Below are 26,229 nucleotides of genomic sequence, written 5' to 3'. Positions count from 1 at the left end.
ACAAATTGGCAAAGTTAAAAAATGGAAAGCGTCAATCAACATTGGAAAGACACATCATTAACACACTGTTGTTCGAGAGCTGTTAACTTGTAAAAACCAATCCGGAAAGCAATTTGGAATTATACCACTAAAGGTCCTTTGATCCAGAGATTACATTAGTAGGGACATATACCAAAGAAATCATTAACAAAAAGGCTCCATAAACACCAAAATATGCACAGCAGTATATTTTGGGACAGTACAGAATTGTAAACAAAGCAGATGGTCACTGGAAAATTGCTAAGCAAATCATGATATTCAAGTATAGCAGGAAAACAATGAATACTCGTAAGGTGAAATAAGAAGGGTCAAAACCCATAAATACACATGGACTAAAGAATAAGCACAAAACAAAATGAATGCTATGAAATTATGACAACCCAGAATGGCTCCAAAGATGACATATATATATATATATATATATGAAAATGTTCTTTCCTCTCTTCTCCTACTTGCCTAGGTTTTCAGGTATGAGAAATTGCATAAAATGTCATTTTTAAATGTGTTGATTTTTATCTCTTCTTGTGTGGTTTTTTTTTTTTTTGCTATAAGAGACTGCTATATAAAAAACATAGCAATAAAAATTTATTTTAGAAAAATTGCATTTCTAGTGTCTAGCAGGTACATAGTTCAGCTCAAAAATATTATGCACTATTTAAAGTTAGTCTTTTAAGCATGTACTCCACTGCACTCAAGCTATACATGTCATACAGAATGTCCTATATTGTAGCCAGAGTCATTTAACCTAAAATCTTTAAATTCAAGTAACTTAATGGACAGTTGTATGACCCTATTAACGTACAGGAGTTATTTATGGAGTAAAAGGGAAATGACAAGAGGGACACATGCACAAAAGATTAAGGACTAAAAGACTATGTAGTGTCTTTTAAGGGTTATAAACTTCTAAGAGGCACACAAATATAATATTGTTGTTTGTCCTTTTTATTTTTTACATTTTTTTTTTGGAGAGGGGGGAAGATAAGGCAATTAGGATTAAGTGACTTGCCCAAGGTCACACAGCTAGAAAGTGTGTCAAGTGTCCAATGCTGGATTTGAACTCAGGTCATCCTGACTCCAGGGCTGATGCTCTATTCACTGTGCCACCTAGCTGTCCTTTGTCCTTCATTCTTGAAGAGAACCATACTTCAGAGAGATAATGCCATGACATGCAAGTGAATTGGATTTAAGTGAGAAAGGGCTGTGCAAAATCACCAAGTATAATAGAGGTAGTTTTGAAGGCAAGAAGACCTAGGTTCAAGTCTTTCTTCTGAAATGCTTCAGGTAATTATCTAAGACTATAAATTACGGATAAACGGAGCGAGTGGTCACTGCAGGTCTTTCCTACATTGGTGCAATCACAGATCTGGAACTTTATCAAAACTTCTGGGATATGATCAAATGACTTACCTGTTCTGTAGTGGATGTTTAACGTAGTGTTCAGGGTTGGCAACCTCCTGATTGGTTTCAGTTTTTTCTTCTTCTGCAGGTGGGGGGTTAGGAGTGGTGGTGGTTTCCTACAGGAAAATAGCCAATTATATGGTTAAAATCTGGTCTGCAATAAGTAAGTTTCATTTAACTTAATCTTCAAATATCAACTCCATTTTACAAGCAAAGGTATAAGAGATTATTAGATGTCTCACATAATTTTTTCAAAGAAAAATTAATATTCATTTTTTTGAGTTCCAAATTCTCTCTCCATCTCTCCCCCACCAACTGAGAAGGCAAGCAATACTTCATTATTCACGAAGTCATGCAAAACATTTCTATATTAGCAATGCTGCCCCTCTCTCCCCCAAAAAAGGCATGAAAAACAATACAATTCAATCTGCATCCAGAGTTCATCAGTTCTCTCTCTGGAGGTACATAGCATTTTCTGTCACGAGTCCTTTGGAACTGTCTTGCATCATTATACTGATGAGAGTAGCTAGGTGTTTTCACAGTTGATCACTGTTAAAATATTGCTGCTACTATATACAATTTTCTCCTGGTTCTGCTCACTTCACTTTGTATCAGTTCATGTAAGTCATCCCAGGTTTTTTCTCCCTCAACATTTCTATATAGCACAATGATACTCCATCACAATCACATCAACAACTCATCCAACCACTCCCCAGTTCAGAGGCATCCCCTGAATTTCCAATTCTTTGAAGTAGCTCAATCTTATTTTAGCAAGTGGCATGGTCCAAGTAAAGTCCCTTAGTTCAGACATCATCATTAGAATACAAGGATTTAAATTTTTTACAAGCATAATGTTACTCTAGTCTAAATTCAACAGACAATTATTAAATTGCTCTTAGATGCAAGTCTCTCCTCTAGGTTCTCATTACCAAGGAAATAGATTACCACTAATATTATCAGGTTAACTACTCCTTATAAAATGATTGATATCCTTGCTCTCCATGTGAAAAACCTTATGTATTACTAGGAGTATATACAAACTTTTAGATAAAAATTTGAAAAATCTACTATTTTAACACAGTTATACTAAAAAAAAAAAAACCCTCTGTATTAAAAAAGCCAAAATCATTTAGAAATTTAGTCATTATATTCACCAAAGCAAAGAAGGGAAATGAATGATGTTATTATAGCAAGGACTATGTAAGATATAGTTGCCTCCTACTATTGACTCCATCAATGATTAAAATATGTTCCCAGTGACTTCGGCCACTTTCTCTTGAACCTCTTGCATTTGAGCACATTTCCTAATGAAGATGTTATACTAAATTTTAAAAAAAAGTTAACTCATTTACTGCTCAAAAATTACTTAAAGTACTCCACTAGGACATAATTTAAGAAAATATTAATGGAAAAATAGGAACCTATCTCAGATGGGCAAATGTGCTTCTGAACTAAACTTTAGCATATGAATGTCACTAAAACAATCAGGAAGAAACCTACTAACTCTAAAGCCTATATTACATATGCAGTTTTCCCCCTCTTTTTGCAAGATTCTTTTCAAAAGAGAGATCACAGGCATTCAGAATAGGAGAATATAACAGAGAAAAGCAGATGAGTTAGAATACATGGGCATTTGTTTTATTGTTACAAGCAACTTTTCATTTAGCCATATGTAATGGGAATGTAAATTTAAAGATCTTCCCTGCCCCTAGGCTATAAAGTGCACCAGGAGCCTGGGGTGGGAGGCTTGTTTTTCAGTAGATACTTCTTGATTGGCCAGTGAGTCAATAAGGTTGTTACATTCTCTGAGCCAGGAGAAGGCTATATAAGCCCTGATGTATAGCTTTGTTTTGGGGCTCACTTTGAGAAGTGTTCTGTGATTTGATCTGGATTCTGGGAAGCCATTGTCCAGAGCCCCCCAGCTTTGAAAAACCCAGATGTTGATTGGGCATGGATGTAAGGGTTGGACAGTTTGGAAATCTGTCTACTTGATCTGTTTCTGTCTTGATAATTCTGTCTGTATATTCTGAAGTTTGGGCTGCTGACCTCTTTCCCCTGAACTAGGTAAACGATATATGTTTGACTGATTAAAGTAAGCTTGTTAACCCATTTTGAGTTGCTTTCCTTTATCAAAGCAGATCCAAGAACCGTATTGGCAGACACCCTGGGGACGCCGGGGTACTTGCTGCTACACCATAGAACTTAAACTGGAAAGAAAGTGGCCAGAAGAAGGATGGCAGCAGCTGAATCAACCCTAAAGGTGAGCCATGTGAAGGTATTTTTTATTTTGGCAGTTTCCCTTTTCCCCCCAGAAATTCCAAGAGAACAAGTCCATCATTCTTGTGTATTCTTTTCATCCTTATTTTTTTTTTCAAATTTGTTCACCTTTATTCTAACTGGACATGATATGACTTTCACACAAAAGCTGAATCTGAAATTGCTTTCCTGTCAGTAACTAGTCTTTCCTGCCTTAAGACACATTCAGATTTCCTTTTCCATGTTATTCAATGGTTTGTTCATCTAGAACTTCCAAGTTCTCAAAAAGATCACTGAAGTCTCAAGTTTTTGAATTAACTAGTGACCCACGGAGCCTCTTTCATTTCTTTTTTCTTTTTTGAAGGGGAAGGGAAGGGCAATTGGGGTTAAGTGACTTACCCAAGGTCACATGGCTGGTAAGTGTTAAGTGTCTGAGGCTGCATTTGAACTCAAGTGGGTCCTCTTAACTCCAGGGCTGGTGCTCTATTCACTGCACCACCTAGCTGCCCCCCTCTCTCATTTCTTTATAGGTAACCCTATTTCCCAAAATCATTTTCTCCTGTGTCCACCACTGAAGCCACAAAGTATCATGCTAGGTTGACTTAACTTGGAAAATCTTTAGACCTTGACAAAGGTTCTGAACTTCTTTAACCTGAAAAATGACTTTAGTGCAGTTACCTTCATCATAGTTATCCTGCTACTTGTTATGCTCACCAAGAGCACTTAAAAGGGAGAAGACTGAGTTTCAAGAGAATGAAGCTAACTTTGCCACAACTTTATTTGCACAACTCTAAAAAGGTCATGAACTTTCCATTCATCTGCACCTTTTGTATTTTATTTCATTTCTATAGTGAAAGTGGTCAAAATCAATGTTAGGGAACCTTCAATACTGTATCTACCTAGTCACTGTATAAACATCATATATTTACAAGTAAACATCAATTACAAGACATCAATGTTGAGATTTCTAAGAACTGTGTCAATTCTTACAACCTAGGACCTGCCTCAATATGTGTTCAGCTAACATAGCTTTGAAAGACCTAGAGTTACTTGTTACATACAGGAGGTACCAGATTTTGTGATAGAATGGCCACAAAGCATCAATAAATGAAAAATCACACATCAAATTTCCAAAGGTTAATATTCAAAATAACTTTTAATGTTTTAAGACACTAGAGCTTACTTCCAACTTTCATTGAAAACATTCATTCAAGTTTCATTCACTTTACTTTCCTTAAAGACAGACCAGGGAAAGAAGTTTTAGGCAATAAGGTGAAAAAAAAACAGAGTATTAGTTATTAATAATTTTGACACTCAGAACTAAATATATGTTAACTGGGCCAAAATTTAAAGATGTCTAAAACCTCAGAACTGAGACTTACCTCCAGTTCTATCACAGCAGCTTACTATTACCAGTCTTTTCCCTACTTTCTGCTGATCTAAATATTATGAATGGGCCAAAATGACAAAAAGCCAGATATAGATGATGGGCCAGATGGTCTTTGTGTACCTCAGGGGGTTAGAAATGGGTGATTACCCCTCAAAAAAGGTACGGAAATGCCCCCAAAGCTCTGGGTTTTTAAAAATTCAAGCTGTATTACATAGGTTTCAAAAATTCTACTTATATAAAATTAATATAAAAAACTATCTTGATAAAAAAGTGAAGGTACTTTTTTGTATTACACATTTGCCCTGAGAAAGGTGGTGTATCCTGGTCATGTCTTTGAAGTCTTCAAACAGAGACTGAACGATCACTTGAAAACAGATGAGAGCAGGGACCTCTTTCACATATGAACTAAATGACCACTGAAGTCCCCAACAACTCTCAAATTCTGTGATTCTATTATTTATATAACATGTAACTGCATTCACAGCAACATAAATGTATTAATTAATGGAACTTTAACAAATACTACAGTTGCAAAAGAATTATAACATCTGGAAACATTACATGTACACCCCCCCATATGACACTTTACATAGATTATTTCCCTAGTTCCTCAACAACCACCTTATGAATAATAAAAGAATTACCCTAATTCTACTGAGGACACATACTGATAAAGTAAATGTCTATACTTGGTGTCACGCAGCCTAGAAAAGAGAGGACTGGAATTTGAACTAGGTTTATTTACCAAGTTCAAAACTTTTTCCAATTAGACCCCTTATTTACCTATTACTTATTTTTGCCTCTGCCAAATACCATTTGGGCCTCCATTTTAAAAGCATAATAAAAGAGTTAAATGTTTAAACCTATTTTCTATTACTCTTTAAAGTCAACCTTTGTAGACCCTAAAAACCTTTAGGAAACCTAAATTTTTTCCTTTGTCTTTAACTTTAATCACTGTACAATGAATTTTGCTTAGAATTGTCTGTATAGTTGACCATCTAACTCATTTCAGCTAGCTGGCACAGTGGATACCTCAGCAGAGCCCCTGTGGTCAGAAGGCTTGAGTTCCAATGTGGATCTAATCAGTCAAAAACAAGCTTCCAGGACAGGTGCAATAGTGCAGGCCAGCAATATCCTTCTACCACAGAGGCTGAGGCAAGTGGATCTCTCTGAGCTATATACAACAGGGCTAAAGTTGACCTGGTACCTGCATTAATGGCATCAAGGTGAGGCCCCAGAAGCAGGGAGCCAGTAGGCTTCCTAAGAATGGGCAACAAAGCTTCTGGGCCAAATCAAATGGGCCAGGGAGTGGTTGCTAAATTTCCAGCCTGGGTGAGGTAGGGAGACCTAGTCACAGGCAGAGAGACATACAGCTGTTAATTGACAAATTAAGCCACTTATCAAGGTCAAGGCAATACAAAGAGTGGAATACTAGAAGAGTGGACAAGGATAATTTTTACTGATAAAATTTCAGTTTTTCATTTAAGGCTATACATAAACTGCTGGCAGAAGAAATCCAGGTAAAAATGGTAAGATCTTTGTATATTTGTACTGTAAGATATCTTAACATAAAACACGATTTGGAGATTTTTCACTGGAAAGCTTTTCTCACTGAGGAAGTGATCAACCAATATAGAGATATACTAAAAAACAGAATTCTGGAATCACAGAAATTCCCAAATGGAAGTGAAATACTGCAACCCATATGCTCACAAAAAGTTAAGAAATGTAGCTATGACATGGAGATTTTAAACATGCTTTAATGGCCTAGGAATTTGATTTATTTTAATCATTCATAACTCATAGGCTATATAATCAAAGCTAGGCAAAACTGGATTGGTCTCAAAGGCCACAGTCAGTTATGTGAGAAAAAAAGACTCAAACCCAGGTTTTCCTGGCTTTAAGGCTGGCTCTCTTTACCATGCGGTCTCTCATAATAAATTAAAGTGTATACAGAGCGACAACTCAGAGGCATCTTCAAAGAAAAATTATGTTCACAATATAAAACAGTAGCTCCCAGGATTCAATTATCTCTATGCAAATAATTCTTGGATTTATTAGACTGTACTTCTTTCCAGTTTCCTATGTCCAAATACCTACTGGACATCCCTCAAACTGGATGTCTCAAAGACATCTCAAACTCAACTCCTCTAATACTGTCACCACCCTGGTACAGGCCAGGACCTCATCATGAGCTCATGCCAGGAAAAAATGCAATAGCTTACTGGTTGGTTTCCCTCCCTCAAGCTTCTCCCTATTCCAGCCCATACTCCACTCCCACCTACCCCCCAGTTGTCAAATTGATCTTCCTGAACATGCCAAGACCTATAATAAACTCCTTTGGCTCTCCGCCTATCATTTCCAGGATCAAATATAAAATCCTATTTGATTTTAAAAGCCCTTCACAACCTAGCTACCTCCTACCTTTCAGTCTTCTTATACTTTGCTCATCCTTCACATAATCTGCAATACAGAGACTCTGGTCTCCCTGCAATTTTTCCATTTCCCAATTCCAAATTTTCATTGACTATCCCTCATGCACAGAATGCTCTCCCTCTTCCTCTTGGTCTCCTGAATTGCCTGGCTTCCTTCAAGTCCCAACTAAAAGAGAACCTTTGCTGTTCCTTCCCCCCTTCTCTCCTCTGCCGGTAACCCCCAAGTTTTCCTGTACACCCCGGTTCTTATATAGCTGTCCGTATGTGACCTTCCCCGTTAGTCACGAGCAAAGATTGTTTTTGCCTTTCTTTGTACCCCTGGCACATAGTAAGTTCTTAATAAATGCTTGTTGACTTTACACATGGCAGAAAGTTTGCTAACAAAGTCCTTCAACAAAATTTAGGAGTATTTTTTAATGTCTTTGTTATAATTAAGCAAAAAATTAAATTAGCCAAAACCCTCACAATTCAGACTTTATTGTGCTGTCCACTTTATATTTTAATTTCTATGCCTGGTGATTAATAATGAATCATTTGTTAAAATACTCAATCCTTTAAAATATTTTATATGAAGATTTTGCAGTGAATAGAGCACCAGCCCTGCAGTCAGGAGGACCTGAGTTCAAATCTGACCTCAGAACACAACACAAAAACTAGCCATATGAACTTGGGCAAGTCACTTAACCCTAATTGCCTGCCTTCCCCCTCCAAAAAGACCAAAAAAAAAAAAAAACCCAAAAACCAAAAGCCCAAGACTCCTCTTTCCCCCTAGATTTAAAGTCAGAAAGAGTCTTAGAGGTATCAATTCTAACTCCTTCATTTTATAAATAAGTGAATGGAAGCCTAGATCTTGCCCCAAATCAACAAAGACAGCAAAAGGCAGAGAGACGATTTCAGCCCTGGTCCTAAGACTCCAAATTTCTTACCCCTTTTCTCCTATACTACAGTGTCTCTAATACTTAAGTTTTAACAAAGGAGAAAAAAAGTCTCTATATATGCACACATACATATACATACATATATATATATATACAGACAGACAGAATGACAACCACTGGACCTGTAAGTTCATTGACAATGGGAGCCCGCGGTGAGAAATTCCTATCAAAGCAAAGGTAGATAGGTACTTGGTTGTCAAGGAAGTCTTCAAATTGCCTGGGGCACTGAGAGATTAAATGACCTGCCTAGCCCAGCATGGCTCAGCCAGTGTGTGTCAGAGGCAAGACTTGAACTAGGACTTCCAGACTCCTACTTAAATATCAGTGTTTACGACAGAATATTTTATAGGAAAAACAATCCTCTGGAAGGAAACTGACCTCAGATTTGTGAGCTGTATTCAAGAGATATTTATAAAATTCCTGCTACATACCAGGTACCACATTAGGTTGTACCACTGTGTTGTAGAAACAAAAACAAAACCTAAACAGTTCTTGCACTCAAGGTACTTATAGTCTACTAAGGAGATCCCTTATCAGAGAAGTAAGGAAATCCTTACAAGGTAAGGAAAGAACGCAGTACACCTAACCTGAGCTTTGAAGGGAGGAAATCTGAAAGGCGGCAATAGAGAAAATACAGCCCATGAGAATGCATTCAAGTGGTCAATGGCTATTTCCATTTCGGAGGATAAGTAGGAAGTAGCTCGATTTGGATTCAGTACACTACATAAAGGTTACTAATATGAAATGACTAGAAAAGTGGGTTGGTACCAGATTTAGAAGGGTTCCATACAGTCTAGAGGCAAAAGGGAGCCAATGAAAGTTTTCGAATAGGGGAGTAATGGGAGTTATGAAAGAACTAATTAGAACAAGCAGAGAAATCAGTAAGGAGGCTATTAGGATAGTGTAGCTAGTGAGGGTATGAGTGGATATGAGTAGAATCAAGAGGACTGAAATGGTTAAGGAAAAGTCAAAGATGACTTTGAGGTTTTAAGTTTGAGGGAATGTGTACCCTTTGCAGAAACAGGAAAGGGGACTTGTTTGCTCAAGAGGAAGGGATAGGTGAGTTTGGTTTTGGCCATGTTTAATTTATGTTATTGGAAGGACATTCAGAAAGAGAGGTCTATGAGGTATTTGATAATGTGGTATTGAAGTTCAAGAGAAAATCTGGAATGTACATATAAATTTAGTAGTCATGTGCACAAAAGGTGACAACTGAACCCATGGGAAATCATCAGGGTTGAGGATATATAAAGAAAAAAACACACACATTGGTGGATACCCACAATCAGGGGGCAGGTATGAATGATTCAGCAAATGTGACTAGAACAGACAGTAAATAGAATGGGTAAGTAAAACCTCAAGAAGATGGAGAATGAAAGTCTCAAAGTCCTTAAATTTAGCTAAGGTGACATTGGGAGGAAGCCAATAGATAAGAGATACAGAGACAGACTAATGCTCCTGAACAAGACAGGATGGGGTGGGGGAAAATAATGAAACATGTGATTACAGCAAGAAGAGAATTAAGGCTTGTAAGAAAACAGAAACCAACTGGTCACCCATTAATTCAGGGAATGGCTCAACAAACCAAATAATGAACATTTAATGGATTACTGGGTCCTAAGAAATAACAATTATAGGAATTTGGAGAAATATGGGAAGGCTTATATGAACTAATACAAAGTGAAATAAGGAGAAATAAGACAGCAATATATGCAATGACTATAATAAAGAAAAGTAAGTTCAATTCTGATTGGGATAATTAATCTCGTTCTCTGAGAACAGAAAATGAAACCTTCCTTGATCCTCTCAATAGTAAAGGGAGAGAGTAGGAGCACAGAACATTGCCTGAATTGACAGATGTAGCCATAATTTTTTTCCCACAAGATTGGGGGGGTGGGGGGGGAAGAGATGGACCGTACAAAGGGTGGTTATTGGGAAGTAGTAGGCCTTCAAGTTTCACCCCAGAGGGGAAAGGGTCTACATATGAATCTAAGATTCTTAACCAAAAGCTCAAAAAGTGACTGAATTCCTAGATGAGAAAGTCTAATTACTCTAGTGTAGGGTTCCTCACTTTACAATTCAATCAGTTATCACCTCCTCATTGCATATTTCTTTAAGTTCTCTACTAAAATCACAGGGGCAAAATCCAGGTGGGATCTTTTTTCTAGGCTATATCCAGTAGATCAGGGTGAGATATTCAGATGACTGAAGTAGAAGACTATATTTAACTGCCTGGCCTTCTGTTCTCACATCCATAAACTAGGAGCCAGTAAAAAAAAAAAAAAAGACTAACGATCAGAATGCAGAGACAACATGGCCTGGTCAGCCAAATCCATAAAGGAACTAAGACTAGATTAATATTAATACCAAGGTATTACAAGAAAATCTGAAGAACGTAGAACATGCTGCTTATCAGATTTATGGATAGGTGAACAATTTGTGAACAAGAGATAGAGAGCTGAGTAAGATATAAAACTGATCATTTTGGTTACATTAAAAAGTTTTTGTAAGAATAAAACAAATGTAGCCAAGGTCAGAAGGAAGGCAAAAAATTCAGGGGGGAGGGGGTTTATAGACAGATTCTTACATAAAGGCCTCATATCTCAAATATAATAATTTCTCTGTGAAATCTATAAGAATGAGTCATTTCCCAATTGATAAATGGTCAAAGGATATAACAGGAAGTTTTTAGATAAATGAAAACAATTTATAATCATAATATCATATAATCAATGCTCTAAATCATTATTGATTAGAGAACCTTAGAGAACCATAAACTAAAACCTTGAACTATCATTTTACACTTATTAGATTGGCTAAAATGATGGTGGATGGGATGTGGAAAAATTGGGACACAATCATTTTTGGTGGAATTGTGAACTAATCCAACCGTTTGAGAATAATCTAGAAATATGCCCAAAGAGTTATTAAACTACTTTTATGTTCTAAAATATTTATAGCAGCTCTTTGTGGTAGTAAAGAACTGGAAATTGTGGGGATGCTCATCAATTAATGGCTGAACAAGTTGTGTATATGACCGTGATGGAATACTACCTGTAGTATAAGAAATGATGAGCTCAACGATCTTAGAAAAACTCGGTAAGACTTGCATGAAACAATGAAGAACAGAATGAGCAGAACCAAGAGAATGCTATATAAAGTAACAGCAATATTGTTTTAACTTTGGGCAAATAAGTCATTTGCACTATTATAAATACTCAAATTAACTACAAAGGAAATAGAAGAAAGACAATATCTACATCCAGAGAAAGAACTGATAAAATAGACGTGTAGAATGATTTTACATACATATTTGGAATATGGACACACACACACACACACACATAAACATATTTGTGTCTAGTGGTAGCCATCTCTGGGACATGAAGAGGGGAGGAAAGAAAAAAATAGGAAAAAAACATTTACATAATTTTATTATATATTTAAAAAAGAATAGCAAGCTATATATAACAGATTTGCAGTTTCATGTACAGTTATCTTTTTTATTATACTATGATATATAAATGCTTGCTTTATTCCATAAATTAAAAATAAAATAAATAAAATCTATATATACACATATACCTACGTATGTCTACATATACACATGTACACACATACACACATAGAAAAATACCAAGGTCAACATTATCAGAAAGTACAAGAAAGGGGAGAATGCCAATAACCGGTGCTGGGGACCAGAAGGAAACCGAAATGATGTCTATAAATTAAACCATCACATTTAGCATTTGACTTAATACCAAATTTTCTGAAGTGCTTTAAAGTAATTCCCTTTTTAAACATGGCCCCTCCTTTTCCCCTAAATGAGAGAAAACGAAGAGAAAGGAATAAAACCTTGTAGTCTTCCTCCCACAGTAAAGAAATATTACCCAAACAAGAGTTTCATCTGTTTGAACCTGGGTCAAGTCACAACCTCTAAGCACTACCAAATATATTCTTGTTATAGCCCTGAGTAATAAGTAGTTATCCAAGAGCTGCTTAATTGCTTCCTGTGAAGGGGGCCCAACTCAATGACTTTGTCATGGTAGCAACATCTCTCAAATTTCCTAGTGCAGCCCTCTGGAGCAATACAGAAGAAATTCTATTTCTCTTCCACATACAAGATCCATACAAGAGGGTCTTTCAAATGCCAGAGGTCATTTCACCCACTCAAACATAAATATTCTCCTCTCAAGGCTAAACTCCCCAGTTCCTTGAACCAAATATCATATGGCATGGTTTCTAATCATCTTGGTTGCACTCTTGAAGACTCTAATCTATCAATGAACATTCAATATGTTTCTGTTACAGATGTCACAATAATCCAGTTGTCTTTTCTGGGAAAAATGGAGAGGAACTATTCAATTCTCTGAATCTGGGCACTACCTCTCTTCTCTTAATGCAATCCAAGATTAAGTTAGCTTTTTGGACTGCCATGTTACACCACTGACACACTGATCATCACCCAGGGAAAAGTACGTTCAGTTAGGGCTCTCCTATTATTACCCTTGTGTAGGATTTCCCCCTCCTACTCGATTTTATCTGTTAAATTAAATTTTATTATATTCAGATCATACCAGCAATCAAGATACTAAAGAAGTTTTTCATCATCATCCATCAAACATCATTTGCAAATCTGTTAAGTATATAACTTTATGTAATCATGCAAGTTGTCAATAACAATTCTAAATGTCACAGGACTAAGGAAAGATCTCTGAGGCACCATACGCTAGGCAATCCTATAAATTCATATTGAAGTCATTAATGACTACTCTTTGAGTGTCCGGTCAATCGCTCATTTATCCCACATCTGACCATCATCTCTATAAGGATGATATGAAACACATTTAGCATATGCTTTTCTGAAATCTAGGTAAACTATTAAACTTAAAATATTCTCCTGATCTACCAGGAATTTTACTCAGTTGAAAAGAGAAAGGATATTCATTTAGCTTGACTTATTCTTGATAAAACCAAGTAAATCTCGGTGATCAATGATTCCATTCTAAATGCTTACAAACCTCTCCTGAATAATTAATTTTACAATTCTGCCAGGAATAGAGAGGAATAGAGTTTACCAGTTTTCTAAGACAGATAATCCACTAGCATTTATTAATTACCTACTACATGCCAGACACAACGTCAAGTGCTGGGGAAACAAAGAAAGGCAAAAAACACTTCCCACTATCAAGGGCCTAACAGGGGAGACAACATACAAACAACTATGTATGAACAAGATATATAAGGGATGCCTCAAAGGGCAGTCACTAAGATTAAGGACTAGGAAAAGCTGTGAAAATGCCTAGTTAGAGGAATGGGGGATGGAGTGTCCTGTTTGAGGAACAGTAAGGAAACTTATGTCACTAGAACACAGAGGGGAAGTAAATTCTAAGATTAAAAAAGTAAGAAGGTGGCAAGTTCTGAATATGAAGGGGGCAGGAGAAGAAAGACATCATGAAATTAGGACATTTGCTGATTTCTAGAGTCAGTGAGGCACAGCACATCAAGTTCTGGAACTGAAGTCATTAAGAACTAGGTTCAAGTCCCAGCTCAGACACTCAATAGCTGTATGACCTTCAGTCATACATTAAAAATAACCTGGGGAGTCAGGGAGGAAGAAACAGGTAAGAGAGCCAGGCACTGCACTAACTCCTTTACAGACATCTCTCTTTTGATCCTCACAACCACCCTGAGAGGAAGATGCTATTATTACCCCCATTTTACAGTTGACAATATGATACAAATCTCTGAGCCACCTTTTCTGTAAAATGGGAATAATAATGGCATCTACCTCACAGAGTTCTTGGTAACTGTTATTAGTATTATTCAGCAATTTCACTAGGCAGGAGCAATGAGGAGTCCCCTTTCCAAGTCCAAATCATACGACATCTATACTAGGTTACTATAAATTATGTCTGCAAAAGGAACATAAACTTCAAAGAGCTTGTATTTTGAGGGAGCATGTTGTAATAGAAAGAAAACGGAACTTGAAATCAGAAGATCTAGGTCTGTGTGACGGCTGTCGCTAGTTTTGCGACTTGGACAAGTCACTCCAACTCCTAGCATGTTTCCTCATCTGTACAGTGAAGCTAATAGTATTTGCACTACCTCTCTCATAGGGCTACTACCAACAAAGAGCCTTACAAACCACTAAAGGAGCTATTTCCTATGTTCCCCAATCCCTGATGACACTGCATAATGTTACTTTACATAGTAACTAATTTTAATTACAACACGCCATATATTACAGGCATATGCTGCCTAACATCTCTAACTGGTTGTATTTTTAAAAATGGTTATTGGGTAAAAGAATATTACATAAAACAGTCAAGAATTAGGAACAAAACTCTAAAATAGAAAAATCAAATGATGTTACAGCAAAATTTCTTTATTTTTAGATGAGGTATGAATTACTGCAAGCTACATTATATCAGATATGCCCACTCAAACACCATTTTCATTGTAAGAAATGGTGGTAATATCACAGAAATAAAAACTATATCATTTCAATCCAACTGATTTTGTTGGAGATGCAACCTAAATATGCAATTTGTTTTCTTGGATGGTACTCTGTATATCACCCTGTTACTGTGCAAAAGGAAAAACAGTCCCAACTACACTCCATACATACCAAAGCACATAAATCCATTAACATCTAAACAGGAATATAACGTCAAATTAACTAGACCGTATGAGTGCCTACACTAAATGTCAGACAATGTCTATTACAGGACATGTCAAGATATACACAAATTATAAAGATATCAAGAGTAAATAAAAACATTGAAAAAAAGACATGGTCTCTAGTAACACATATAGCCTCAAACTTACTGGTGATACTCATACTTAGAGGTACTGCCAAACTGTGTCTCTCTCTGCCCCAATAACAATAAAACTCCAAAACCTAAGCCACACTGCCAATTAAGTCAAACTTGTGTGTGTGTGTGTGTGTGTGTGTGTGTGTGTGTGTGTACATTGGGTAGCTTATCTATCTAAAATACTGTCAAAAATATCTCCCCCTTAAAGCCAAAAATCTACTAGACCCCAGAATTCAGACTCATAATTAGTACCATAATACAGCTATATCATGAGCTAAATACAAAATATGCTTTTGGAGGCTAGGCTGGGATCCTTTAAACTATTTCTAACCAACTACTTACTATTTTCTATGGGAAAATGCATATTGAACGTAAAACCTAATGGTTTAGTGAAACTGAACAAAATTTGGAGTCAGAGGGCCTGGGTTCAAATATATAATGATGGTAGGGGTAAGGTAGGAGGTCTTTACTTCTCTGAAGACCTCAGTTTTCTCACTTGTACAATTAAGACTAGACCTCTCAAGTTCCTTACAGACCACTCAATTCTAACTTGTGAACTGCCTACATACTTTATATCAAGAAATAATATACATTTGTCAATTTTCAAACAAGTTTAACAGAGAAAGGAATTTAACTGGGACATTTATGTGGAGCTAGGGCTTTTGCCTGGGTGAGATCTGAATAGGCAGAGCGAACATTCACAGTTGGGTGACAATGGAGCTAACCAAAACACAGCCAGATCCAAATAATTTTAAGAGTTTATTTTGCTATACCTCTATAGTTACAGGCTGCAACTAATCAATCATTCTACAAATGTCATAGGTCAACAAGAAGAAGCCTGGATGGGCCAAAATCAATTAATAACCAAAATCCATCATTAAGAAATTAGCACATGTCTTACTGATGGTGTGGAATTCATATATGAATAACAACATGACAGATCATTAATTCAAGCATATATGAGAAAAACCCTCAAAATCACTAAGCATGGTTAGTCGATGTTTCTTTTCTTCTATTAAAAAAAATTCCATTCTTCTAGAGGAGCATGGTATTGTGGAAACAATAATGGATTTAAAGTAAAAGAACTTGAGTTCAAATGCTAACTGCTGCTTATTAGATGTGTAACCTCAAAGTATGAACAAAACAGGGACATGGGGTTTTATTTAATAATACCTACCTCATAAGAGGTAAAGATAAAATAGATTAATAATATAATTGAAAAGACAATATAATCCAAACTTGTATGGCTTTACCTAATACAACTAGGTGGCTATAAAGTTAATTTATTCTTTCTTTTTTCTGAAAGCAATAAGGAACTGTGACAATGTCCCCTTCTTTTCCTATATCCCTAGCCAGGAAGGGTATTATGGTATAGTGATCAGAGGGCCAATTCTGTAGTCAGAAATACCTAGGTTCAAGTCCTATCCCTGACACACACTATGTGACCATACAACTAAGATTATATATTTTAGAAAAGTTGCTGATAAGAATCTATAGAAAGAGAGCTTAGTAACATCTTATATATAGCCTCAACTGATGGTACTCAAACTCAGAGGTACTGCCAAACTGTCTCTCTCCTTGCCCTAATAACCATAAAACCCAAAAACCTACTCCACACTGCCAAAGTCAAACATTTGCTTCAGTCCAAAAATGAACATGTGTATGTGTTTTCGAGTTTGTGTCCCTAGTCATGACTCGTACAATTTCTGGTAAAGTATTTCATTCCATAAGACAAGCTAGGTGGTTCGGTAGATAGAGCAGAGGGCCTGGAATCAGGAAGATTCCTGAGATCAAATCTGGCTTCTAACACTAGCTGTGTGTCCCTGGGCAATTCACTTAACTCTGGTTTGCCTCGGTTTCTTCATCTGTCAAATGAGCTAGAGAAGGAAATGGCATATCTGTCTCTGGCAAGAAAATCCCAAATGAGGTCACAAAGAGTCAGACACGACTGAAATGACCAAATAACAAATTATCATACCACTGATTCAGATGCACACCTCAAAAGGCAGTCACATGCACAGTGATAACCATTTAAAAATAAATTCTCATGTAACTGTCTGGCAAAAATGGGAAGTTAAGGGATTTGCACCCCAACAATTTGTGTCAGATCAAATCCAGGTTTTAATGACTCTAAAGTTAGCACTGGTCACACCATGCCATACTGTCTCTCATGCTTGCCCATACTGTGGCAGGCATTTAATATATTATTGCTAAACTAACTTGAATTCCAGCTTTACATTTCATGAACCATATTGTGAGGCAGTATGGTCTGGTGGGCAGGGAGTCAACCTCGGAGCCAGGTATCAATTAACAAGCACTTATTAAGGGCTCATTATGTGGCAGGCATTGTGTGAGGCACCTAGACATACAAGTACAAAGACTGTAAATTACTACTGTCAAGGAAGTTACAATCTAAGGGAAGAGATAAGAACATACAGAATTATAGACAGAATTAATATAAAGATAAAATACAAAACAATTAAATTCAAAGTATTTGGGGAGGGAACGTACTAGCAATTAAGGGAATCAGAAAAGAGTTCAAGTAGAGTGTGAGCTGTCTTGAAGAACAAGAGGTATTTCATGAGGCAGAGATGAGGAAGAAAGTGCATTCCAAGCATGAGGAAGAGAAAGTCAGTATATGATGGACGGAGGGAGGGAGAGAGAAGACAGTAGTTGGCAGGACCTTTACAAATTGAACAGAAGACTTTATGTTTGATATTAGAGGGAAAAAGGAACCACTGAAATTGAGTTGAAGAGCGATTTCAGTTCAAGTCTCCCCTTTGACACTTATTGGTTGTATGACCCCGGGCAAGTCACAAACTCTAGACAGCTCTCCAAGACTATAAATTGCAGAAGAAAAACTGAGTAAGAGCTTCTTCATCAAGGAGTTCCTTGTACCACTTAAAACCACAGGTCCAAATCTTACCTGAACCATGAACCAATGAAGTATAAAAGCTTATTATGCCCCCAAGAGTTTGGCACACTGCTTGGCAAACAATAATATTGAATCTCAAAATTGGAAAGGTACTTGAAAGGTTTCTGGTTTTGCCAGTACCTTAACAAAAATGTCCTTATGCCATCCCTGACAATTGTCATCTAGCCTTTATTTGAAAACTTCTAGTGAGGGTAAACATGATCATTCTGCTTCTGGACAACTGTTTAATTTTCTTTATACCTAGCCCAAACCTGAATTTCTACTGTGTGTACTTTATAAATGTCTACTGAATTGGGGAAAAGATTAATTCTGATGTCATTATCTTAAGCACCTCATGAAACTGGATGAAGATGTGAAGACAGAGGATTAAAAGACACATAGAAAAACAAATAGGCAAAAATTAGGCAATTGTCACTAATAAATGGCACAAATCAAAGTCTGCAAACTATAATAGTAAGAGTTCATCAAGGATAATATATCAATTCTGCTTAGACAAATTATGATTAATCACTTTCAAGCTATTTTTAAAAATAAGAGAGAACATCTTTTTTTAAACCTGGAAGCTTCCAAGCCACAAACTGAAGAGACATGAACAGCTACCAAAATCTGAAAGACCAAAAGGCAACCTAGAATTAATATTAAGGTAGTAGTAAATAAAAACTATTAAGACCTATGAGTATCAAATGACTAATATTCACATTACCATTCCTAAAAATTTTGGAAGAATAAAATATATGAAGCAAGTGGGAGGTTTGAGTATAAGAATAAAAAGCCTAAATTCTATTTTTTTTTATAATTTGGCTTCCTTTCAAATTAAATTTTGAAATGTCAAATAACTAAAACTAATAGCTGTTACAGCTAAATTCTCTTATCCAAGATGTAGTTTAAATCAAACATGCTTTAACAGTAAGTTTAGTAACTGAAAATAAATTTCACCAAACAGCCTGGTAATTTTTCATATAGGTCCATATACTAAAATTCAAGATTGTAATTTTGATAAAAATTATAATTTCTAATCAAGAAATTTAACACAAATTTCTATAAACCAGAAATATTTAAACCCAATCTATAGGTCTTAAAATGAAGTGACATGGTTTCAGTAAATATTCTAATGTATAATACAGTTTTGATAAAATTTTGCACTAAGAGGATATTATTATATCACCAAGTCTAAATTAATTAAGTTTAGTAATACATAATACAGCATAACATTTTCTATTCAGCAGACTCCATTTGTAAGCATACTTGTACGTATACTATCAGTTAAGAGCATGGCAGAGCTTCAATCCTCACAATTAGCTTCACAAATAAAATATTGTTCTATGGTTACAGACCTTTAATCATGGCCTTCGGTCACTGAGATTTATCTGGGAATTGCAACAAAACCTATCAAGCTACTAGAAAAAAAAAAAAACAAAAGCAATCACCTACAGCTCTAGAGTGGGTCAGGAACATTACCTTTGCATATGAAGGGCAGCAGCACATAAATAGAGGAATCTAAATGGAAAATGTGTATTGAGAAGGCTTGTTTCTATACACTTAAAAGCAAGAGTTACTCTTATCTGGCAAATTAGATATTTCAAAGCCTCAATCCATTCTCATAGGCAGGAGTTACAGCTGCATAAAAAGCTTACAAATTTATATGACTGTAAACTCTTATCATATCCTCACCATAGCTCTGAAATGGGCTACACTGGTATCATCTCCATTTTACATATGAGAAAATAAGAGATTCACATGAGCTGACCTGTCCAAAGCTACAAAAATCATCAATGTGAGAGCCAATACTTCTCTGCAAATCACTTCTTCGATGGGGAGACCAAAAACAAATTACCACCCAGTATAAAAGCTATTTTATTTCGGATGTTGGGGGAAAAGTGCCTTCTTAGACTAAGAAAAAGTTTATTTGAATTAACCCAAGTGGTAGATGCCTCACAGATTCTATTACTGTACTCTTGAAAAGATGAATAAATGGGATTTACAGATGTAACCATACTTCGGAAAGTACCTACAATTCAGAACTTTGCCTGATGGAATACAAAGAACATTGCTCTAGCAGAAATCAGACACACTATTCCCAATCTGCTGCTAATTAGCCATGTGACCTTGGGCAAGTCCGTCCTAGTCTCAGTTTCCTCATTTGTAAAATGTAGATGAGTTTTAAGTAGAACAATTTATAAGGTCCCCTTTCTTGTTCCAAAATTACCAGATTCTTAGTCTTATTTCCTTGATACTCCTTGTTCCCCCACACCTTTACCTCTAACTCTAGTCCAACTGGGTTTTTTGGTTTAATGTTAGCTTATTACTGGATTAAAAGTTTTTATTAGTATACCAAGCTAACAACTTCTGTTATAGTGACAATACTTCATGAGGTTACTGAATTTTTGAGATGGAAAAGAACTGAAAATTATCGCTCATTTTAAAGGTGTGTGTGTGTAATGGTAATTTGAAGATCTTCCCTGCCCCTTAACAGGCCTAAGGGAATTTGAAGATCTTCCCTGCACCTGAATAGGCCAAAAGTAATCACATCCCTCGGGGCTTGTGGCAGGAATTTGCTGAATGGCTAGAGCCAGGAGCAGAGTCCAGAGGAAGCTGGGAGTCAGAGAAGTTAGAACAGAGGGAGGAGATAGGACCAAGGAGACAGCTAGGCGTGAGTATTTGTTTGTGGGAAGTATTTGCTCTCTGCAGTGCTACTGTGTATAGATCTTTGTTGCTATAAAGAATTTGGTTTTCTGACGTTGAGATTTGGGTTTCTGGTGTCTGAATAAATGTTTTTGCTTCTGTCTTCTATATGGAAAGTCTGTTATATTTTGTGATTCAGCATATTCATAGTCGCCATCAGTGCTGTGAATATTGCCTTGGCGAAATAGGAGGTCAAGAACACATGCACAGTGGAATATCTAAAGAGAAAAATACCAAAAGCATAGAAAAAAAAAACTCTCAGATCTTTTTAATGCCAAAAAAAAAAACAACTAAGAGACAAAATCAATAACTGCAAAGCCACATGCATTCACTATTCCATGTAAACAAAATCTATGGGTATATTATACAGAGATTGAGGGAATACTCCATGAGAAGGGACTACAAGCAATATTCAAACAATGGATATTTTTGCCATCTCAAAACTAACTGAAAGCGGGAATGTATAAGTTCTTATTGTGTTTATAATGTACAAAATGTCATTTATTTAGTAGAACAAAACAATGCCTTATAAATTCTATTATAGTAGCAAGGTATCTCCAAACAAACATAATTGAAAAGCATCCTTGGAAAACATAAATATCCCTAAGGGAGTACCCATCAATTGAAGAATGACTGATCAAATTATTGTATGGTATATGAATGCAATGCAATGCAATACCATTATAATGCTGGTAAGAAATCATCATAGAGATATAGTCAGAGAAGCCTGGGAAGACTTTTATGAATTGATGCAAAGTAATATAAGCAACATTTTGCAGCAGACCAGTTTTCTATAGTCATAAAATTGAAAGGTGCAATGAATACAAGATTTCCCTTGTGCTCATTGTTTAAAGTCTATTTTAAAAACTCCAATATATGAAGAAAATCTCTTTCCCAATAAGTTATTTCCTAAGTACTTGTTCAAAAAAAATTCATATAAAATTCCTTAAAAGATATAATGGAAACAGCTAACAGCTCTATCATCATGGTATCAAGCACAGTAAAAACATGTACATTCACTAAAAGCATTTGCCATTATCATGGAGGTATGATGTCCAGTGCAGACTCCATAAGAAAAGGTACTACTCCCTATAGACTGAAGTCTTCCAGATGCTCCCATTTTTGTGACATTGTGCCAATTGTATCCAACTTTAGAATTTTCATAGCCTTCTAAATGAGATTCATAATCACTTAAAAGTTTGGCTTAAGTTACTTATGCAGGAAAAATCAAATGGGTAAAAAAAATCTATTATCTAGATTAACAATAAGCAACTAGACAAAACAACTCAAGAGTTGCATTTACTATGCAAAACACTGCGTTTAGAGATACAAATGGAAAATTGCTTTCCAATAGATCACATTCTAATGATGGGAGCCAATATGTATATACTTTAAGTCTTTCACCATTTCAGTCCATCTTCCACTCAGCTACCAGTAATCTTCCTATAAAGCATAGGTCCACACACTGTGAAAAGGATACAATGGCCTCCCTTGCCATTCCTCAAGCACTTCATTCTCCTAAATTTCTCTTCATGGGGTATCCCCCAAACCTAAAATACTCTCCCTTCTGACGTCTTCCTTTAAGAATCAGCCCAATTGGGGCAGCCAGGTAGCACAGCGAGTAAGAGCACCGGTTCCAGTGTTGGGATGACCTGGAGATCGAATCCCAGGCTCAGATACTCAGCACCACACCCAGAATTAACTGTGTAACTGCCATGTAACCCTGAGCAAGTTACTTAACCCCGATTGCTTAAAAAAAGAATCAGCTCAATTCCCACTTTCATTAGGCCTTTTTCCTGGCATTCCCCCATCCCTCCATTGATACCCCAAGATTATCTCCCTTTTATACTATATAATCTTAAAACATACTTTGATTTCATGCCACCTTCTTTAGCATGTGAAATCCTTTCCAGCAGGGATCCAGTTTTTGCCTTTGTTTGTATCCTGAGTACTTAATACACACATCCTGACACATAATTTACACATAATAAACGCTTCCTGAGCACAAGCACCTCCAGATTATGTTTTCCAGAGGAATTCAGATGAAGCCTATTACCCCACTGCCTGACAGATTAGAGAGACAGGGACACTATATAGATTTGTTTTGCTTAATTTTACTTCCTTGTTACAAAGGAATTGGTTTATTTGGGATTTTTTCCCTCTCAGTTTCTAATGGGTGGGGGTAGAGATGAGGTGTTATCGATACAAAAAGGAGGGCCACTAGTTTTTAAATGCACAAAAGCCAACAGAAAGAAGTTCAGGGGGGAAAAATGAGACAAAGCAAGACAGTTTTGAAATGAACATGAATTAGTATGAAATAGATTGAGTTTCTTATGGAATGTTTTTTTTCTGCTGTGTGTATGGAAATGCCTTTTACTTGAAACATTTTAAAAAATTTTTTTCATAAAAAAAAAAGTCAATGGAGATTAATACAATGGACATAAACAGCCTGCAACACATAAGCACTGAAAAAACTCCAAAGAAGAAAGAAATGCTTTATGTTCTTCAAAATTGTCTTGCTTGTCTGTGCTTCCTTCTGAACTTCTCTCTTTTGTATTAAATTAAATCCAATTGGATTAAAATCCAATGAAAAATCTAGCATTTTTTCCAAAAACAACATAGTATGTTCAATCATCAAAATGATGATTCCTCAGATTACCTCTCAAGAAAGGACCTAGGTGACATAAATACACTTGTGTCTACGAAGTCCCATCTTCTACCTCCAGGAAAGCAAAAATCTCTTTCTAATTAACAGTCTTCTGATAACCTATTAACACTCTGTATGTGGATAACTTCATACTTTTCTATTTACTTTCACATATCATAAATCTCATGACCTAAACAATTCCATCCTGTCCCATAAAAAATTTATTTTTAGCCTTGCAAAGAAAAATTTTTAAAGAATTTATCCAACACCAAGTAATGGCATATAGCAAAAAAAAAAAAATTTTTTAATTAAAAGGGTATGTAAAAAGGGAAAAGACAGTTTTCACAGTAGTGAATAGTGACTTAATCCAAGTATTATCGTGATCCATTTACTTATTGCCTGGGGAGAAGAGATTCGAGAAAAGCTATGCCATAGCCTAGAGATTAAGGCTGAAGGAGGAATATTAAAAAGAAATGGATTAATTTATAATATGATAAATACTGATTTTACTTTTCTTGTCTAAACTGATGATAAACAAACCATGATATATGTAGAATTAAGAGTTCAAACTTCAAAAACTGAATGTTAAAGCAAAACATTCAACCTAAATTTTGCAAATAAAAATACACAACAAATCACAGAAGTAAATAATCTTATAGTATTTGGGATCTACCAGGAAACTTTGGTATTAGTTATTTAGCAACACACAAACCATCTAAATACAGTGACAACTAAAACTATATTTCAGTTTTAATTCAAGTGCATAAAGTGATTTCCTAATGTCTTTAAGGACAGTTCATTTCATTTCATGCAATATCAACTTTATTTTTAAGGTTGGAGTGTTACTTTATGCATAAATCCTTTTCTATTTACCCTGAGTACTACCTACTTGGTATTAAAGCATTGACAAAAATGTACATAAACTAAAGATACTTTTGGTACATCTTTTAGTTGTGATCACTATTTTCCCATTATTGCCAATTGTACATTACATGAAGCCAACAAATTAAAAATGAAGGCTATAGAATTTGTTCCATATTCTATTTAGATGACCACTTAAGAAGTTGTTTCTTAATAAAAACAGTACCAGTCTTTTAAATATAGCCATCTTGCTGACTGTCACTACAGTAGTTAAGTACTGCATTTAAAACTAGAACATATTTACCTGGAGAGACTTCTACAAACTGATGCTAAGTGAGAAGAGCAGAACCAGGAGAAAATTGTACGCAACTATAGACACAAAATATGTGTGACGACCAACTTTGATAGACTGGACTCTTCTCAGCAATGCAAGGTTGTAAGACAACTCCAAAAGACTCAAGATGTCTACATTCAGAGAAAGAACTAGAAAGAACAGAGTTTGAATGCAGACTGAAGCAAACTAAATGATCTTTCTTTTTCATGTTTGGTTTTGTTTCCTCTTTCCCATTGTTCATTCCATCGGTTACAATCCTTTACAACCTGACTAATGTCTAATGTGAAAATATTTGCAGATCCTATACTGGATTGCATGCTGCCATGGGGGGGGGGGGGAAGGAGGGGAAGGGGGACAGAGAGGGGGAGAAAATTTGAAACTCAAGGGATTGTGGAACTGAATCTTGTACACTAAAAGTAAACAAATAAATTAATAAAGACAAAAAAAAGAAAAATCCCTCAAACCACTAAAAAAAATCCAATATAAAAAAAACTAGAACTCCCTGTAAATAGTTAACTTTTCACTTGCAACAAGTAATTGTTACATTCTTTTACAAGTTCCCCAAACAGTATGAAATTTTGCCAATTATCATGCATCCATTTACCAAACACTGTAATTTTATTAAAAATTAATAGACTATCATAGGCTAGGGAAATTAATTTTTTCATTTTTTATATGAAACACTAAATCTATTAGAACTTGCTTTCCCTTTTAAATGTAAAATATTTTAAATATAAAATCATGTAATTTTTGTACTCCCCCCACCAGCAGACACAAATGTGTGTATATACATATATAAATACATACTGTACATATTTCTATTTATCAGTTTTTTCTCTGGATGCAGATAGTATCTTCCTTCATAAGTCCTTTGTAGTTAATCTGGGTATGAAATGATTCTTTGCTTAGAAATAAATTCTTTCTAGTTGTACCACCTTCACTGGCAAAGTGCTATTTTCATCAACAAATATCAATTACAGTCAAATCAAGCAGAATGGGGAAGGAAGCAAAAACTTATTTTCTTTGAAGACATAACATTTTTGAACAATTATTAATGCATGCTTTCTTGAGTTTATTTGATCCCCAAATTCATTGTTATTTTCTTGGGATTCTTCTATATTGTTTAGAAAATAGTTTATTACTGAATACAGGACAATAGCACAGTTTCAGAAATACAAATAGCCAGGGTTTTGTTTGTTTTTTTTTAAATCATTCCCCAATTGATAAATGGTCAGAGGAAGATATCTATAAGCATATGAAAAAAAAATGCTCTAAATCACTATTGATTAAAGAAATGCAAATCAAAACTACTGAGGTACCACATCTCACCTATCAGATTGGTTAACATGACAAAACAGGAAAATGATCAATGCTGGAGAAGATGTGGGAAAATTGGAACACTAATGCATTGTTGGTGGAGTTGTGAATTGATTCAATCATTTTGGAGAGTGATGGGGGAGGGGGAGGGGTTTTTGGGTGGTGCCATGGTTGCTTTG

At 35.8% G+C, this 26,229-nt stretch overlaps 1 protein-coding gene across 1 annotated transcript in view; it reads right to left on the bottom strand.

Annotated features, from left to right (window-relative positions):
- The window catches only part of EIF4E (eukaryotic translation initiation factor 4E), a 52,444-nt gene that overhangs the window by 16,375 nt on the left and 9,840 nt on the right, over positions 1–26,229 (bottom strand). The window contains exon 2 of the mRNA XM_069094269.1: positions 1,447–1,553. Coding sequence (XP_068950370.1) covers positions 1,447–1,553 — 107 coding nt within the window. The remainder of the gene's footprint in view (positions 1–1,446; positions 1,554–26,229) is intronic.

The sequence above is a fragment of the Petaurus breviceps genome, unplaced genomic scaffold (assembly GCF_028583685.1).
Source record: "Petaurus breviceps papuanus isolate PSGF00001 unplaced genomic scaffold, PetGlider_PUasm1.0 126, whole genome shotgun sequence".
NCBI lineage: Eukaryota > Metazoa > Chordata > Mammalia > Diprotodontia > Petauridae > Petaurus > Petaurus breviceps.
Note: the sequence above shows the minus strand (reverse complement) of the source record. Positions and strands in the feature narration are given on the sequence as shown.